The following is a 19,323-nucleotide window of genomic DNA, read 5'->3' on the forward strand; positions in this document are numbered from 1 at the left end:
CCGTGCCTCGGTGATGGCTTTTCTCCTTTGCTCCTAGAAGAGCAGCTGAGGGTGTTTTGCAGGGCACTTGTCCTCCCAGAGCATTTACGTTATAGACAGAGTGGCTTTTAATTGATAGAGCAGGGAGTCTTGTGCCTTTCCTCATCTCTGAAATCCATTTTGGTAGCAGGAAACACCCCTGTTGAGCACAGCAGTCTTTCTCAAAGCTCACTGTTACTGTATTGAGGCACAAGGCTGTCACACTGATGAAGTCATCCAGGCAGAGCCGATCTGCTCTGGGCACCTGTCTGTAGGTAAGCGATGGGCAGAGAAAGTGTGGCCGGAGTGACTGTGTGTGTTATTCTGAGTGGAAAAAATAAGGCTGAAAATGAAATGATTTAATTTCCTTAAGCATGTGGTAACCATGGCTTTGTCAGTACTGTTGTAACAGTGGAAATTTCAATTGATTATATTTAATTTTTATTTTTTTACTGAAATTTCTAGCAAGTCCAGAGGGTGCTTTGTTTAAAATGACAATATTTGGAACAATGCTGTTTCTGTGGATCTGTATTGGTATGGACTGGGTACACAAAGCAGCACTTGACCATGTTCAGGGGAAACTGAGGTGCCTTGGACCTCATAACTTGCATTAAAGAGCTTTGGTTGTTACTGGATTCCAGGGATTATTCTATATTCTGTGTGCAACAAGTTTACCTGTCCTAATTCAGTATATTTTGCACAATCAGGACCTTTCGTGCGTCAGAATTCAGTAGCGTACAGCTGGTACTGTACTTGGGCTGGGATCCTCAATTGGCCTCTTTGACAGTTGGAAACACTTTAAAATCAGGTAGTGATGCTGCAGTCACAAGGGGTTAATTTTGATCATCAGTCAGTCAGGTGAGACCTGGACTGGTAAGACAGCCTCTGCACAAGTTGTATTTCTAGTGTTTTCATATTGCAGTCTGCAAATCTGAATCTTTGTAGTAATCACACTTAGGGATAAGGCTTGAATATAAGCCAGTGAAAAGAAGAAAGACAAACCACTGCCAGGTTCTCCCACCAGCCATGTCACTGGCTTATTGATGACCCATGGGCTGGAAGCCAAGTTGCTCAGCCTCCAGGAGACCCAGGGAGGGTGGAGGGATGGAAGAGGAGGGGGGATGCTTGCGCTGTGCAGGGAGAGCCAGACAGAAAAATTGATGGTTCCTTTAATGTGATCTGACATAAGAGAAAGTAGAAGTAGAGGACAGAGGAAAACTGCAGCCTCAGCACTATATTAGAAGTGCTGTGACTTTATGGAATGTATTGGTGTCCTCTTCCTCTCCCAGAGATGAATCTGTAGAATCCTTTCTAGGGAAAAAGAAAACAAGGGAAGGGAGAAGGTGTACTTCAGTTGCACAGTGTTGTACTAGGACGTTGGTCAGACTGTTGGTGATTTCTGCAGTATTATAACCTCCTCTTAATGATGCTGTCAAGAAATCCATCAGAATGGGTAAAATCACAGCTAAAGCAGGTGAAATGGTTCAGGCTTGTGGTTGGAATGGTAGAACCTTGTGTATGACAGCTAAACCAGGTTACACAGGGATAACTTTGTTTATTTGTGACCTGCATTTTGGGTGCAGGTAAAACATCTTAGCCAGCAGGAAGGAGTTGGCTTTCACTATCAGGTTACTACCACACAGGCTCTCTGTATATTAGGAAAAAATTGATTTTTTTGTGGTTCTGAAGCAGAAAGTTATTTTTGTCCTACTGAAAAATGTAATCATTAAGAGAGAGTCATTCACTAAAATAATCCTTCAGCCTCATTGTTTCACGTGGAGGAGAAAACACTACCAAAATAAATCTGACTTATGCATGAGGCATTGAAGTTTTGTCTGAGATGTTAACAAATCTTGGTCAGCTGACATAAATGAGCTGGGAGAAGAGATGCTTAAACATTGCCCCTTGGAACAATGACCAATCTTGTAGAGGGTTTCCACCAGGTTTTTGAGGCTATTTAGACATCTGTTTCTCTCTGTGGAAGTCTCATCCATGAACCTGGTTAAACTTAGGAAATGTACTGGTTTCCTACAGTGTAGGCGTTGAAGTCTGTGCTAAATGATAGATTATTTGATGGGTTTTGAAGCATGTACTTCAGGATGTATTGAAGTCTGAAAGTGCCTTTCCATTGACTGCCAGGAGATCTACACAGTTATCTCCCGTGTTGACAAGTCCGTTGAAAATATCTAAAAGCAGATGATATCTCACCTATGGTGAACCTGATGTTAGATAGCCATATTCCATATACAAGTGCTCAGGTTAGAACTTGGCACATTAACAATTTGAGAACATAGTGAAGAGATCTGTCATGCTGGATGAGGCTATGAATAAGTTTGGTCCAGCATCTTAGGATGAGATGTGTCAGGAAAAGGAGCAAAAAAAAGAGCAGTTCTTGTGCAGTGACCACTTTTGGAGAACATCATTGTTGGGAGTTTCCACAGCTATGTCCTGCAGTAGTTTTCTCCAACTATTTGGAAGTTGCAGAAAAAGGTTTGAAAACAAATAGAAGAAAAAATTCATGAGCTCTATCTTGAATTGCTTCCCAGCTGGAATTAAGGGTGCTTAACCCTATTAAAGAATTAGGAAAATTAGATTCTCTGGTTGTAGTTTTCTATGAAAACTTGAGTTTTGTTTCTCTAGTGCCTTTTATTGGAAAATCTGAAATGCCTTTAGAAATTTGGACCCTGTTGACACCAGTGTAGTGTAATGAAACATACACGGTGTTTGATTTACCTAAAGCCGTTTAAATAACATCGGTAGCAGAGCCAGGAATAAAAGGTGCCCCAACTCACATTCCATGTGGGTCCTGTTAGCTCTACACTGACTGCCACTAGCAGCACATGATTTTAGTATCTAATGCTATTAGTCATGACCCAAATCAGCTTTAAAATGGTTAAACACATAGGAGTAGGAGTAGAGTGTCAAGAATAGCTTGGAAGAAGATGTTATCCCACATACCATGGAGTTGGTAGCTCAAAGGTGTCATAGTGATGGAAGTGAGGACTAAACTGCCAAGTAGGCTCACCAAATAAATATTGACTTCCAATGGAGCATTCACTCCTTCATTAAGTGAAAATCCCCTTTGATACTCCTGATGCAGAGCTTCCACAAAGCTCAGGAGAAGCTGTTCTTGTACAACACCTTTGAAAAATCATACCTATGAAAACTGCCAGGGGTTTCTTGTGTTCAGAGAACAGGATCAGGAGCCAGAACCCATCAGCCTTCATCCTTAGCACTGGCATTCACTGGAGTGAGTCACTTGGCTGGCTTTTGTTGTGCAGTATGAAGATGGAAACGGAGCTCATGCATTTGATGGCACAGCTTGTTGGCTCTTCATCCAGGTCATGATTGAAATTGCTGTAAAATTAGGCCTAATTTCTTAAACTGGTTGTCACTAAAAAGCATTTTGGGCCTTAATGTTTGGTTCACTCTGTGTAGAGCTGTGGAAATGCTGTTCCATTTACATTTTTTATACCTCTGTTTCTTACCACTCCAGACATGCTATCCTGATGTCTTTGGGTGGATGAAAAGAACCACAGACCTACAAAGTAGCAAGTGGAAAACTGTAGGAAAGAATGTCAGGAGCACTGATAGGGTCTGAGGTAGCTGTGCTGAAAATTTACAGTGTGTGTGTTGGAGTCAAGTGAGTGTCAGAAAACCCACTTTCAAGGATGTCTTGGTGGTGTTAATACATTCACATGAAGTGCAGCCCTTAATTCATTTGTGTATCTTAGTTTCTTGGTACTTCCCAATAGCTTTGCACCCTATCAAGAGGAAAAGTGGCCCAGAAGGTAGCAAATTTGCAAGCTTTTTTAAAAACAGTGTGCATTTGCCAGAGATGGATATTGCTTCACTTTGCATTGTAAAACGGAATAGGGAAGGGCTTAATGTTGCAGCTCTCCCTTTAAGGATTGTGGTTATAGCCCATGTTTTAATCGCTACTTTGATCTGATTAAATCCTCAGCCACAGAGAAATCAGCTTAGAGAAACATGTCTCCTGTTGAACCAAAGAGCAGCAGCAGTTCAGAAGACCAAGCCAAGCCAAATACCATAGTATGGTGCTGTTGTAAATCACGCAGTGCTGCTTTACAGTGGGATATTTCAAGTCTGCTGATGGTGGATATCCAAACTGAAAATCACCTAACTATGCTGTGGTTTCATCTCCTGTGCAAACACATAAAACCTGTCCCAAGCACAGAGCAAAACTGGATTCTGAATTTTGTTGGGTTTTTGTTCTTGTGCCTTTTGCCTCTTAATACAGTGTCAGGAATCGAGTACGTGTAGAATGGGGAAAGGGGAATTCTCATGCTGTGCCTGGGACTTGAGGACCAAATGAGGTTTTAATCTTATTTCAACCTGCCTGCCTTCTTATTACAGTCAAGTCTCCTTTCAAAATGTTATTTAAACCCATACATGGGTCTCTTTACCACAATGATAACAGTAGAAGTGTCCCATTAAATGATTCTGGTGGTACCCAACAAAAATTATTAATCTGTGGATCAATATTAATGCTGTAGGGAGAGAATAAAAAGGGGGGGGGAACCCCACGTACTTAAAATGAGAAATTATTTTCTCTTATCTTGGATTAACCCAAATACTACTTGCAGTGTAGTTTTCAGCAGGCTTTTGAGTTAGCAGGACTATAAGAGTTTCATCCTAGACTGACAATTAAGACTTGTTTCTCTCCAAACTCACGTGAAGGAGAAGTCAGGATAGGTGAGTCTTGGTTGTGAAATTCCTGCAAGAAAAGTCAGTCTTTTCTGCCTGTGGCTTTATCTGCAATTCTGAGGAAAGAGATCCAAGTTAATTCCTTGCTTACACTCTCACTGTAGCTCTCCTGAGCCAGAGCAGTTAGACTATGCCATTAAGTGAGGATTGCCATTTAAAAGCTCTTCTGCAAATGAATCAGCTTCATGACATTCCTGGGTGACATCAGCATTAGTTGGACCAGGGCGAAGTGACTTGCCCATGGTCCTGCAGGTCTGCAGTGCAAGAGGTAGGACAAGGACCACATCGTACCAGGTGTCCAAAATCTGAACAAACCCGTTTTGGACCATGCTTGTTCACTAAGCTTTGTGAACTGTTAACAAGCCCTGTTAGCCCTCAAGGTGCTCCAAGCTCTGTTATACTGTATACAAACAGCATGAGTGTCTCCACTAACCTTTTCCCTTCTTTGTAAGGTTTCTCAATGATGGCAAGAGCAACAGCAGCATCTGTGCTGCAGGCAGCAGTGATTTTGACAGGCTTGTTGGTTGTCATGTCTCCTGCAGCATGGCATTAGCTTTGCCCCAGGAGAGAAACTCAGCAGAGGAGAGGGATCTGAGAAAACTAAATTACAAACAACTGTCTCTGGTTTGAGCTGCATTATACCACTTCTTGCTGAAGAACTTAAAGCCTTCAACTGGAAGAGGTGCATGTGAGTCAGAGGCATAAATATAGGTGGAGGTGTCACTTTTATAATAGTATTCTGAAGCTGCAGGGGAGAACAGGCCTGTACAACACCAGCCCCAACTCTGCCCAGAACACAGCCAGACAGCTATTCTGGGAAGGCAGCAGCTAACAAAAGACATGAGAAAGGCAAGGAGACTGAGGGCCCCAACCTATTGTTTCCCTGCATCATTGCAAATAATCATGACTCCCATGACCTCCTGGCTTGTTCCCTCCAATGAGGAGTTTGTGACAGCTGCTGCCACCAACAGCTGAGCCAGGCAGCACTGGGATTCCTGCAGCTCCCTCCTCCCACTCCAGCAGCAGCATTTGCAATGATAAACTCCTCTCCTGCAGAGTTCATCTGTGTTCTTTAATAAAGGTTTGGGTTTCTATTGGGCATTTCAAATAATTTTTCCTTCCCTCCTCCTAAAATGTGCTGCTTTACCTCCATTCCCTGTTCCACCGGCACAATCCTATTTCTGTACAGTAGAGGCTCAGCCTCTCTTACGGCAGTTGACTAAACTTGGCCTTGCTGAGGGACAGGGTTGCAAGTTTGTTGAAGAGAGTTTAGCAGAGGTGGTGAATTTGCATCACACTTCAGTTCTTTTCCCACTTCAGCAAAAGTCTTGCTGTCGTGGCTGGGAGAACCTGCCCAAATTTCTTGGAATACACTCCTCAAGCCACATGTATGGGAGAGCTTGGATGAGTGCAAAGGATTTTTGCCTTAATGTGTTCAAGGCCTTTGAAGCTTTTGGCTGTTGCACCAGGTGAGATTAGTTCTATATCACCTAAAGGTGATAATTTTTGTTCCCATTGTTGGCTGGCAAGGTTCTTCTCGAGATATCTTTTATTTTATCAACCTCAGTAGTGTTTCTTTAGGTGAAATGTAACTTCCCCCTGCAGTTATGGTACTGTGCTTTCATCCCAGCAGGCTCTTAGTTTTTCTCTTGGGGACACCAAAATCTACCCTGTCTGGAGTCATCCCTCCACCAAACCCATCTTGTCCTTGTTCCCTTAATGCCACCTTATAACAGTAACATCTGAACCATGGCTTTGTCTGTCCAGGTTTCTGGAAGGCAACAAACCTGTGCTTAGGTAAGGTCTTGCTACTTCATTTTGGCCAGGCTGCTCATGATGGCTTTTAGCATACAGTACTTCTCAAAGTCTTGTGTGTTTCAATGACTGCAGTACAGGCTGCACTGGAAAAGTTCAACTCACAACTAGTTTTGAGGCTTCAAGGTTTCAAATAAAGGAAGAAAATGTAATATGAGACTTTGGAGCCATCACAATACCAGAGCTGAATTTCAAGTCTGTGTTGATTCCCTGATGTATTAATGCAGGTCAATGTGTGATAGTGTAATTCCACAAGAAGGGCAGACTCAGACTGCTTCCTTGGAAGTCTTGCTTGCCTTGCAGTTTGTAAGTCAGTTATGTTGACAATAAGAGCAAAATCCATCCCATGGTTTAAGGAAAGGAAAGTGGTAGCAGGAAAGTTGGTGTTTATAGCTCCAAACTTTCTCTCAACCCCTTTCTTTGTATTTCTGATCTCAGGCTGCAGTCCAGACTCTGTGGTGGTTTGTAATTAAACCCAAATTGTGAAGGTTCTGTGGAGTTCTCATTGCCTACCAGCTCAAATGGAATCTGGTTTCTATCATGGAGTATTTCAGTTCAGTTACCCCTTGAGGAAGTATAGGAACAGACAGTCCATTCATGTCAAACAGATGACCGAGGCTTAAAAAACCCCTTTTTGTCTATTAAGCTTATGGCTGAGATATTATGAAAACGGCTTAATAATGTGCCCCAACATTTATACCACACTATTTTCTTACTTTAATTTTCCAGGCAATTAAAAATAATTGAAAGTTACTGCCAAACCCCCTGAAGATACACTTTTTCTTTCAAATAAGCTTATTTTCATACTTGTGAGGTCACCAGATATTTATTTGACCATCTTTATAGGGGTCAGGCATATTACACATGCCAAATGGGAATGTGGAATAGAACTCACATTGTAACAAGAAAGTGAGAAGTAAGAGCAAAAAACCTGTACATGTCATGCCCAGTGGGTGTTCATAGTTATTATTTAGGCAGGGCAAACATAACTCATTATATATACACCAGCAAATGAGGTCTCAATTCTGCCATTCACTTAAATACTAAAAGTTAAATCTGTGTTTAAAGCCTATTAATTTGAATAGATGTCAACAAAAGTTTGCATGCTTTGTCAGATAGGAAGGATGGGGCCAGCAGCCCGAGGGAGTTACTCAGTAGTCTCCAGTGGGTCCTTTTGGGGTGCTCTTGGCATTCTGACTCACAACCCCACCCCATCCCTTCCCCCCAGGAGCCTGTGGCAATGAGAAGAAATGGAGCAGGAAGAGAAAGCAGGAATTACACTGAGAGATGTAGCCTGTATATAGTCAAACCTCTCTAATCTTCTCTCCTATTAATAGAGTCGTAGCAGACACAACCCATGTGGCTGCACGGTCACGCTGTGCTGTAACATTGCTTATAGACAATTCTCCCCCCGAAGACCTGAAATCCATCAGGTTACACAAGAACTGAAAGTTCCTTGTAGTGTCCCAGATTTCCCCCTCCTGTCCATCCCATCCCCCTTCCGTTTTCTCTTTAAATTATCTTTTGCTGCTTCATTTGATGTTATACAAAATAGCTTTTTGGAAACGTTGTTGTGTATCTCTATACATACTCACATGCATTCTGTGGACGTTTGCTCTTAGATCTCTGACCTATAGTCAAAAGGTGAGTTTACGTTGGGGAAAAAAGAAAAAACACAGGGTTTTTGTGTCAAAATGTGGTCTATTGATTGAGACAACTTGCTGAAGGCCTCTGTAGTATTGATGGCCATGTTGATTGTCCTGGTGTAGGGGGTAATATTTTGCTCAGTCATTTGAATCTCTCTTTTTCTTGGTAACTGTTGCAAATGTTTCTTTTCCCACTGTTAGTAGCCCTTCTGAAGGGCAGAAGCTCTTTTCCAAGTGCATCACTCCTGCATGGTAAATGTCCTAGCTAAAATTAGTTATATTTAGACAAGGCACTCACTGGAACGTAAAAGGTTCTTCCAAAGCAAACCCTTTCTGACAGAGAAGGGCTGATTTGCTGCATGGGTTTGCTTGAAAGAGTAAACCAAAAGGCCCTCTCCTCTCCTCTGTTTCTCCTCCTCCCTCCTCTCTTAAACCACCTCCACCCACCCCCCTTAACTCAGCATCTGGTGGAAAGAACATGTGATGCTTGTTTCTAAAGGCAGAAAAATAAGCTTTGAGAGTCTGAGGCTGTAATTGGTTGTCTGCCTTTATCCTTGGAGCTCTAGGGAGGTTTCAGAAGTAATAACTGTTACTTAAAGTAGATGAGCTTCTTGTGGCTTTCTTAGAATTGTAGAGCACGTTAGTTGTCGGGTGCTTAAGGAAGCATCTGCCTGTCTGGAGCTTTCCAAACATTTTGTAAGCACAGAATTAAGGTTTTTCCTGTCTTCTATATATGGATGGTGAGAAGTTACTCCTCAGAAAGTGTGTTCTTACAGAAAGGGTAAGACTGCCTTGACTGAAAAGATAGGAAGGAAAACAAGTTCCTTTTAATGATATTAAATTTTTCTGGTATCTTGCTTAAAACTATTGGCATCTAAAATGTCCTTAACTATATAGTTACGACTCTTCTCCTTCAGCCAAAAATGTAGTTTTCTTTTGATAAAGGAGAGATAACTGAGGCCTTCACTGGTACTAGGGGGTTTCTGTTACACTTTTAACTTCAGCATTATTTGTAAATATTAATCCATTGACATCTCATCCTGACAGCTCATCATTGCTGCTATTAACTGCCCTGGAGGTGTTGTGGTGTCAGATGGGCACAGTTCTAGGGATTGTCTGGGAAAATCCAAGTAGATGTGCTGGGAAGACACATGTTCTAGCAGGATGGGACTTTGTAGGTGCAGTGGCAAAATAATGTGTCACCCTGAGTCATGAAATCTGTGAGCATGGCTTCTGCTTAGGAAAGATGCCCAAGTAAGAGAGGTGAAAGTAAGATATACCCAAGAGGAAGATGTTCTGAAGAGCAAAAACGTCTCTGTTGGCAAGTGCCTGTCCTTGTAATGAAAAAGAACAGGTAGAGTGTCTAGTAGCTTGTTACTTGTTTCACAATGTTGAATCCTGTGCCCCAGGGAGCTCTGCAGGCACAAAAGGAGCTGGGGAAGGGCACAGCCCCAAGCAGTGTGGAGCCTGGAGCTGCCTGCTCAGCTACTGCAGGAGAGTTTAGCAAAAGCCGGTCTGTGTTCCATGAGTTTGGGCACCCCCTCCCTTTTCCTGGCTTCATAAGGTGTCTGTGTGCTGAAGTTCATTGTGCATTGGTTGGTACCTGCGGAAGAACACAATGCCTGCTAGAGAGCCAGTGTTAGTGGAAGTCACAAGGGGAATACTTGTTCTTTTATGTAACATTTGAAACTTGACCTGGTTTATACTGGTCTTGATCACTGGCTCTACAGTGGGAAGTGTGAGTTGAACTTGTTTTGTTTTGTTTTAAACCACAGGGCAAGGAATTCTTTTCAAGCTGTAACTTTTAGTTTCCACTGGAAGGGCAAAACAGACTCCTGGCCAATGGAAAAGAGGCTTCCAGTTCATCAGCCGAGAGCCAAAACACAAGTACATCATATAACAAATACTCCTAGAATGGTTTGGGTTGGAAAGAACCTTAAAGCAAGCTCCTCCAGCCCCAGCCTCCTGCCACGGGCAGGGACACCTTCCACTAGAGCAGCTTGCTCCAAGCCCCGTCCAGCCTGGCCTGAACAGTTCTTCTTTTTTTTTCCTTTGTTTCTGGCTATTTCAGTTTTCCCATCCATCAGTCCCCGTCACACCCGGGTGGGTTTGTGCTGCCTCTGATTTCCTGGAGCAGAGGGATTTCAGCTGGAAGAATCAGAGAAGCAGAATCACTTTGAGTGGGAAATACTGATTTTGTTGAGCAACTGCTAAAGATTTGTAGCATTTTAAGACTAGAAGAATGTCTATTAAAAACTTAGTGTTTGAGGAAGATTTTGAGACATAAGGATTTATAGGATGAGATCTATATCAAAGAGTAATTTTATATGATAGATTTACAAGAGCAGTGATATAAAGAGTAGCTGTTGAGATCAGGAATTAAACAGCCAGTTTTATCTCAGTGCAGCTTTCCAGGTAGCAGAAGCTTTGGCTAAGTGCCAAATAATCTGGCTGGATTTTTGTACTAAAAGAATAAAAGAAAAGAAATGTTGAGACAGGAGAGAAAACCATTTTCTTTTCCTTGGTTTATGCTAGCCAAGAGGCTTTGGAGATGGATGATGACTTACACCAGGGGCTATGTAGAGTGTGCTAGAAAATAATCTGAATTTGCCTTCACAAAATGAACTCATCAGAGGGTATTCTGTAGCAATATGCTTTAAACTCAGATTATGTCTGAATTAAAAGAATCCTGTCTCTTTTCACTGCTTCTGTGGTAAACTTCGGATGTGATTCATAGAAATAAAAGAATTTTGCACAGGTGTGAGATAAAAGTCAGTTCCCAATTTCTTAAGGTGAACTTCCTATGCTACCATATGACTAAAACATTGATTCTTTACATGGAATTCTCTTAGACCAGCTGGGAAGTTGCATTTACACTGCTATCAGTGAAGTAAACTGGGGCCTTCACACAACCAGGAGATCCAGGAAGAGACAAAGCGAGTCCTTGTGGGCTCATTCAGAGGAAGGGAGAGCAGGTTATTCCCATGAGGTTTATTTTCCACAGTTCCTTCTCATGCCCATGCTCTCCCAAGCGCTCTCCACTGTGGTTTGTGAAGATTCCCCACAGGTCAGACTTGGGGGCCACACTGGCAGCCAGCATGTGTGCTGTGAAGGCAAGAATAGAAAGCAAATACTTCCCGTAATCACACATCCCAAAATTACAGGGTAAAATGAGTGCTTCTGCTTCCACCAGAGCAGTGAAAAAAGGGAAGATGGAAAGTCTGGACTCCTGCCCAATGAAACCAAAATTGTAAAAAAGAAAAGTAAACCAAATGCTGCATACGCTCCCCAGAACTGACACTGCAATGTGGTAGGTTTTTTCTCTTTTAAATATATACAGTAGATAAGCAGTAAATTTTCTTACAGCTCTGTAGAGCAGCATTATTTTTAGCTTTTTTTATTATCGAGACAACCCTTCAGAGCTTTCAATCTGTACCTGAATATATTTATGTTTTTAATCCATGTGGAAGTGCAGTCCTTATAAAGCCCTCAATACCTTATTCATCATTCCTGGACAGCACAGGAGGCCTTCAGGAAGCAAGTGTTCTACCCATCAGTTGATGTGCTTGTGAAGGCTTGAAGGATGCCAAAGAAAGGCCCTCCTCCCTTTTCCCCACATTGCAGATACCTCTCACTGTGCAGTGTTTAGTTTGACTTTAACTAGAACTCTTGCACTCTGACCTTAGCAAAGGTCTATGCAGGTATCTTCTGGAGACTCCTAGGGCTCTTCAGGCATTACTAGTAGCATGAGATACAGAGACTGGGGTGGTTGCTTAGATTTGCTTTTCATCCCTGAGTAAGAAAAGCCACCAGTTCCTGTAGAAAGATGCTTTCAGAGCTTCTGATACTTCGTTTATTTTATTGACTTAGTTGTGCAGGTAATGGCAGTAATAAGTACTAAAAGCTTTGTCCAGTGATGGTGAACAGCAGCAGCACCAGCAGCATGCTCACATGCTTCATTTGGGGATCCTATAGCTGAACACGGAGCAGTTGCCTGGAAAGATACATGGAAATAGGTGAAAATCTTCAGACACTTGTGTAACATTTTTACTGCTGTATCTGTAGTGTCAGAGGGTTTTAGTCTTGATACATCTTTTGAGGTAGAACAGAATCAGTGTCAGTTTCTCAGGGGAGGGTAGTGGAAATGATTTGCTTAGGATCAGAGTCACAAGCTCTTTTCTGTTTGTGTTCCACCCTATGTCCTCTACAAAATCATCTTTCCTCTGCAGTTTACCTCAGAAGGAAAGTTTCATTCACAATAGGTGTTTGGCTAGTCTCAGTGTCTCCATGGCCTGTGGTGCACATATTCATTGCTCCTTGGGTCTTGCACCTTTACTCCTCTCTGTAGGACAGTTGCTGGTTTAGGTGTTCGCCACATTCCAGATTCCCTTGGAATAAATGAGTAAATGTGAGCTGAGATGGTCAGATGACAGATTTTAACAGGAAAAATTTATTAAATAACCATAGAATCAATCATAGAATCACGGAATGGTTTGGGTTGAAGGGACCTTAAAGCTCATCCAGCTCCAACCCCTGTCACAGGCAGGGACCCCTTCCACTGGAGCAGCTTGCTCCAAGCCCCTGTGTCCAACCTGGCCTTGAACACTGCCAGGGATGGGGCAGCCACAGCTTCTCTGGGCACCCTGGGCCAGCGCCTCAGCACCCTCACAGGGAAGAGCTTCTGCCTAAGAGCTCAGCTCAGTCTCCCCTCTGGCAGGTTCAAGCCATTCCCCTTGGCCTGTCCCTACAGGCCCTGGTCCAAAGCCCCTCTCCAGGTTTCCTGTAGCCCCTTTAGGTACTGGAAGACCAAGGTCTCCCTGGAGCCTTGTCCAGGTAAGTAACAGCCCAGTGGAGACAGTGGTTCAGTCCCACTGCAGCGCAGTTGATGCGAGCTGTATGATGTGCTCACTGTCAGCCTCTTGCTGTTTCAGTGTGTATTTATCTCGATGTCTGACACGTTTTGAACCCAAGTAGTCTCTCTCTGGGGTTTCTCCTTGCTTATATCAGACTGGTGTCTGGTCTTGTGGTTTGTGCCTCTAATGAGAAAGCTGCTTAATTTTCACACCCAGAGGAGTATCAGCTGAGACAGGAAGCCCCTCCCTTCCTCAGGGTGTAACTGCTCTCAGCTCTGCATGGACCAGCAGCAGGAGCAATGGCCTGAACAAATGAGACTATGGTATTTATAGATTTACAGCCCTTTTCTGTTAATTTTGCCTGCTCTGGCTGTACATGCTTTTCTGACTGTGAAGTTTTCAATGGAGATGTGATTTATGCCTGAGTTAGGAATATGAAATTGAATTCTTAAGCCTCACAGTATTTTCCCAATTAATCTTTTAGGAGACTGAAATACACATTTCTGTGTGTTGGAACAGCTCTATAGCTTTTGGGGACATTAAGTCTTTCATTTCTAAAGATGCCACCACATAGGATGCCTTGACTGCTGCTTGGATGGCATCCGCATTTCCAAGGTGATAAGAATCATGTCCCTGAGCACTCCCGAATCTTGACATTCAAGACTCTCTTCTGGGCTCATTTTCCATTCTATGTCACAACAAGCAGCAGCATTCAGGCTGCCCTGGTGCACTGCTGCCTGCGGACAGTGCGGAGCAGTGGGGAAGGAGCACTTGTCTTCATGAGGAGAGGGTCAAAAATTCCTTCTCCTGGTCTCATGGTTGGTGACTGTGACACGTAATTGAAGTGGAAAACGTGCTCTGACATGTCAAATGTGGCCCTGGCTGGCTAAAGGCCAAATTGGGCCTCTTGATTTCAGTTTGCCTTAAAATGACTGACTGCAAGTTCACATGCCCAGATTTCCCTTTGGGATGTACTTCTGAAATCTTTTCTTAGTAACTTTATAAATCTCTCTGTATCTGTATTTCCTCAAAAAATCAGTAGTTTCAGAAAACAAAAGTCCAAAAGCTTAAATAGTGCATTTCTGGGTCCACTTTTTATCATAAAGCTTCTTACATCTGTGGACTGGATCAGATGTGTGTTAACAAAGTGTCTTTATGCTTTGCCCAGTGTAAAGCCCATTTGACAACAAATCATTAAGTTGCCTCTAACAGAAGGGAAAATTAATAGGGAATGAAGAAATATTTATTCCAGCCTTCTAGGGGTCGGGCTCCAGTTCTTCGTAAGTCACTTCTGAGGAAGGCAAAAAAGTTACATCAGATTTTCAGTCTCTCTCGTGCAACTTTATGTGTTTCATTATTTGGCAAAGAGAGGAAATGAAATAAACTCATCAGATTTGAGCCAATACCAGGGTTTGCTGGCTGCTGTGGCTGGGTTGGAAGTGTCAGAGTGGGGTATGCTGTTACCTGGAATCTGTCCTAGAGTGGGATGTAATCCATGAGTCATGTGAAGAGAAGATTTTGTGTTCAGTGTCTAGTCTTGTTCCGCATGTGTGTGTCTTCCTATAGTTGGGAGCAGCTCTGCTTCTGCCTCTTCCAGTGTTGGAAGGCTGCACAAAGCAAGAGACCTACTTTGGTTATGTATGGGGGAACTTTTTTGTGTAGTTCTTGACAGCCACAGTATTTCTGCAGAGGGAGGGGGCAGAAGTGTTTTCAGTGACATGTTCACGTAGAAATATAGAAGAGCAAATATTTAACCAAACGATTACAGGTTGTGGTCAGGAGCCTCCTGTTCCATGAGTTTTGGAGATGAACCTCCATTTCTTGACTAATAGCAACACGTAGTGCCTTGGTGTTTCATAGACCAGGTGGGACACTACTAGAACTGTTATGTTCTTACATAGTTAAAATAGAACCTAAATACTGTACTGGGACAGGTTTTAAAACCAGAACCACCAGGAGATGATGTGTGTAAACAAAATGGGACAGTGGATGGAGGGAAAACCAGCAGTGTCCATCACAGCAGTTCAGAAGTGCTGTTGGCAGGAGTGCTTTCCCGAGCACAGCTGAAGTGCTTCATCCCTTCAGGCAGCACTGGTCTGTGAGGAAGAGAGTCCTGCAGGGGGAGATGGCTGAAAATCAGAACAATCTGCACACCTCACTTTTCTCTCCCTTTTTCCACCCCGTTTCCGTCTCATTGTGAGGAAGCAAACCCCATGCACACACCTTGTTTATTTCTCTTTCTTCCCAGCAGCAAGCTCATGTTCCCAGATCAATACTGGCTCCTCACACAGAAGGTTAAGCATCACTTCCCAGGTCTCCCGAAATGAGCTCAGAGCCCTCCTGATGGTTGATGCCAGCCTTGATTTAAAGGCAGAGAAGGGGGGACAGTGGGGAAAGCTGGGTCCTGGTCCATTTAAAGACTCAGTGAGGCTCCCCTGTGGCACTGCTCCCCTGGAGCCTGCCTGTGAGAGGGCGTTGCTCCCCCTGTGCCCGCACTGCTGTTCCCCCCGCGCCCAGGGCTGTGTCCCGGCGCTGCCGCTCGTGGGCCGCCGTTTCCATGCTGAGTCTTGCCACCTGTTGCCTTTTCCATTCCAAGCCCCCCTTCCCCCCAGCCCTCCTTCTGGCCCCCTCCCCACACAGCTCACATCCCCAGTGGAGAGGGCTGGGATCAGTAGTCACTTGCCAAAATACCTTTCGAATGCTGTCACTAATTCTGCACAGACAGCATCTCTGAAAGCAAAAACAAATCTTTTCCAATGCATTGTCCTACTAAAAGAGTCTAGAAATGCCTTTTCTGAGGCAAGTTAGATGGGAGGGATTGTGCCGTAGCCCCTTCCTAGCCAGCCCTAGGGGAGCCCGAAGCTGTGCCGAAAGAATCCTCTGCAAATCCATTGAAGCTAGCATTTGGCATTGGCTGAGGCTGTGATTTGTCCTAATGGAGGTGTGCAGAAGGGAGGGCATTGCTCTGCTTACACAGCTGCTGGGTCTGCTGGAAGTCAGTTGGGAGCCTGGAGAAGTGCATTGGAACAGTTCTGCTTCCAGTCCCTCATGCACTCTCCAGGTAAGGCCACGTAGATAGCAGCTTGCAGGAGTGAATAGTCATTTGGAGAAGCAATCTCTTAAATTCCCAATTTAAGATGCCTTGAAGGGGACTGATTTTCAGACACAAGACATTGGCAAATAAAATCTTCTCTTTCGCTGGCAAATAAACCTGAAGTATATCGGAACGTTGCCATGCCTGGGTTTTACAGACCCACCTGTATAAATACTTGTTTGCCCTCAAAAATCACAGTGAGATGTAAGGATGAAAAAGTTTAATGCAAATATGAGCACTTCCAAGTAGCAGGAAGGTAGAGTTTGGAACTGCAACAAGGGAGAGAAGAAAGAAAGCGGCTGTGAACAGAGGTGGATGTTTCTCTTATTATTTCTAGTCAGGAGGCAGTGTAAGGTCCAGAACCTTCTCCCTCCCCATGTTTGTCCTGCCAGGGCTTCCCGCTGGTATCCCCAGCGCACCAGTTAAACCAGTAGTTACCAATTTTTTTGCAAGCCACACTGGGACTGTAGGAATTTTATTCCTTCGCGGTGTTGAAGGAGGGGAGTTGTTTGCCAAAGGCTTTCTTATGCTTGAGGATGATTTATGGGCCAGGCTGAGCCACTTGTGGAAAAGGCAAAGCAGCTCTTGGCAGCACCCCCAGAATCCACTGCAGCTGCAGGGTAGTGAAGTCATCGGCATAACAACCACTGCAAACAGAATAACAAAGTCTGCTCTGTTCTCTTTAAAATAATCTTTCCAGCTCGGCAGCCACATTAAACCTCACCTTTCTGCATACAGAAATGAGAAAAGGCTGATAGTTCTCTGCAGCATGGTGTGAATGTCTCACTTATCTGACTGCTCATCACTGCTGCACCTTCCACACTTTATCCGAGTACTTTAAATGAAGGAGTGAAGCCACCTTATGTCATAGTTTGTGTCTGTCCCTTGTTTTCACCCCTTTGCTTGGCCTCATATGTAAAAAGCAGAAAAGAATCCCCAGTGTTTCTTCTAAATACAAAATTTGCTTTTGCCTCATAACCTGCTTCTAAGCTGATTGCAAAATGAGTAATTCTGACTTTGATTTTTCTTGCCTGTCTTTGTTTCAGGTCTCCTCAGATCCTCCTGCTTCCAAAAAGCTCAAAATAGATGACTCTGCTTCCCAATCTCCAGCTTCTACTGAGAAGGAAAAACAGTCCAGTTGGTTACGGTCCTTATCCAGCTCATCTAATAAGGTGATTACTGAGTATTCTGTAATCGACAGAGGTCGAATGAGCACATAGCATCGCTTCACTGAAACCAGGAGAGCATGGACTTGCCCAGGTTTTCTAAATTCATAGCCTTTCTGTCCTTTTCCTAGTAAACACCCTACTATTCAGTCCTCCCAGTTTCCTTGCCATCTTCCTTGATTGTGACCATGAAGGAAGCAATTCCTTCATGCCTTTGAGGTCCAAGAATCCTGCAAGACTCAGGAGCCTTTTGTAGTCCCTGCAAACTTCATGTAACTTAGTGGCAGAGAAAAACCTGTCAGGTTTCACGCTGGTGCAGATAACCTCTTCCACTGGATCTACTATGCAGGTCCTAGCCAGTGGGGGGAAGCTGTAGAATTGAGAAGCATGGCAACCACCACTTCATTGTGGGTTAGAGTTTAAAAGACTGCTCATATTCACTGATTTCCCTTTCCTCCCCTTCCCAGAGCATCGGCTGTGTCCATCCCCGCCAGCGGCTCTCAGCTTTCCGGCCCTGGTCCCCAGCTGTGTCGGCAAATGAGAAGGAGCTCTCAACCCACCTTCCCGCCTTGATCCGGGACAGGTAAGGAAGTGGGACCTGAAGGAAGGCCTGGGCTGGCAGCCAGGGGATTTATCTGACAGCAGTTGTGTGTTTGTTCCCTTGCCCTGGTAGCTGGTGGCTCTGCAGCTCAGCCGGTTACCCCGCTCACATGGGATTAAATAGCATTTGCAGCTGCAGAGTTAATTCACAGAAGAGGAACAAAAGTACTGAGATTTTGTGCATTCATTGAACAGGTTTTGTTAGGTGAACATGCCATAGGAGCCTGCAGTGAAGGCTGCTTCTATGAGTTTATGAACATGATGAGCTGGAGAAGTCGTCTCTATGTTTAAGTGAGTGCAAAGCACTAAGCAAACACAGGCCGAGTCTCAGGTGGTGTCAGTCAATGGAACTTTGCTGCCAGTCTAGTTACTTACAGTTTAGGTGTAACACATGGATTGGGAAGCATTTAAAGCCAAGGACATTGTCTTTAACTGTCCGAGATGACTACTAGAATGACTATTTTCCTTTGCCTCCCCTTCTAAACCAGTTTCTACTCCTACAAGAGCTTTGAGAATGCCGTGGCCCCCAACGTGGCGCTTGCGCCCCCGGCGCAGCAGAAGGTGGTGAGCAACGCGCCCTGCGCCACGGCAGTGCCACGCAGCACCGAGCCCGGCAGCACGGCCCCACCGCGCAGGAGGAGGCCCGTGGCCGACAGCACAGCCCTGCCTGAGGCAGCGGCCACCACGGCAGCCCCGGCGCCTGCCCCTGAGGAAGACAAGGAATCAGAAGCAGAAATCGAAGTAGAAACCAGGGAAGAATGTGAGTGACAGTTCCGTGTGCCTGGATTTTCACAGGATCACAGGATCTCAGAATGGTTTGGATTGAAGGGGCCTTAAAGCTCATCTAGTTCCAACCCCCTGCCATGGGCAGGGACACCTTCGTAGCAGAAGTGCTCCAGCCCATTGTGTTTTGTTTCTGCTGAGTTTTCCTCAGCAATACAGAGCTTAGCTGTTCAGCCTCTGTTGTGTTCAAATACAATTTTGGAAGCTCAGTACCTCAATGAGATGTAATAATGCCATCTCAAGTAATATTGAAAACCAAAACCAGAAGCTGGGGGGTGTTTTCCTGGGAGATGAAGAACATCATGGACTAGATGATCTCCAGAGGTCGCTTCCAACCCTAATGATTCTGTGATTTTCAACCACAGGTGTCCACTCTTTTATTGTTTTAAGCAGGTCAGTGTTGTGCAGAGGACAAAATGTGTGTGGTGTTCACATAAACCTCATGGGTTGATGTCTGGTCAAGAGGCTTCTGTCAGAGCTCTTTGTGGGATACACACCAGTAGCACATAAAAATTCCAGAGCAGAGTTTTGTGTCAGATAAAGAACATGGTCACGGTGTCAGTACCACATCCATGGAGCTGAGCATATAGAGGAGGAGCCAGAAGGTTCTTAAACAGTGT

General features: G+C 44.2%; 1 protein-coding gene across 3 annotated transcripts in view; it reads left to right on the forward strand.

Moving 5' to 3' along the window:
- The window catches only part of SKI (SKI proto-oncogene), a 96,803-nt gene that overhangs the window by 72,238 nt on the left and 5,242 nt on the right, over window positions 1-19,323 (forward strand). For all 3 annotated transcript variants that reach the window (XM_080631254.1, XM_080631256.1, XM_080631255.1), the window contains 3 exons: window positions 17,201-17,326; window positions 17,788-17,903; window positions 18,409-18,680. In XM_080631254.1, the coding sequence (XP_080487380.1) occupies window positions 17,201-17,326; window positions 17,788-17,903; window positions 18,409-18,680 (514 nt within the window). The remainder of the gene's footprint in view (window positions 1-17,200; window positions 17,327-17,787; window positions 17,904-18,408; window positions 18,681-19,323) is intronic.

The sequence above is a fragment of the Psittacula echo genome (assembly GCF_963264785.1).
Source record: "Psittacula echo genome assembly, chromosome: 17".
NCBI classification, from domain to species: domain Eukaryota; kingdom Metazoa; phylum Chordata; class Aves; order Psittaciformes; family Psittacidae; genus Psittacula; species Psittacula echo.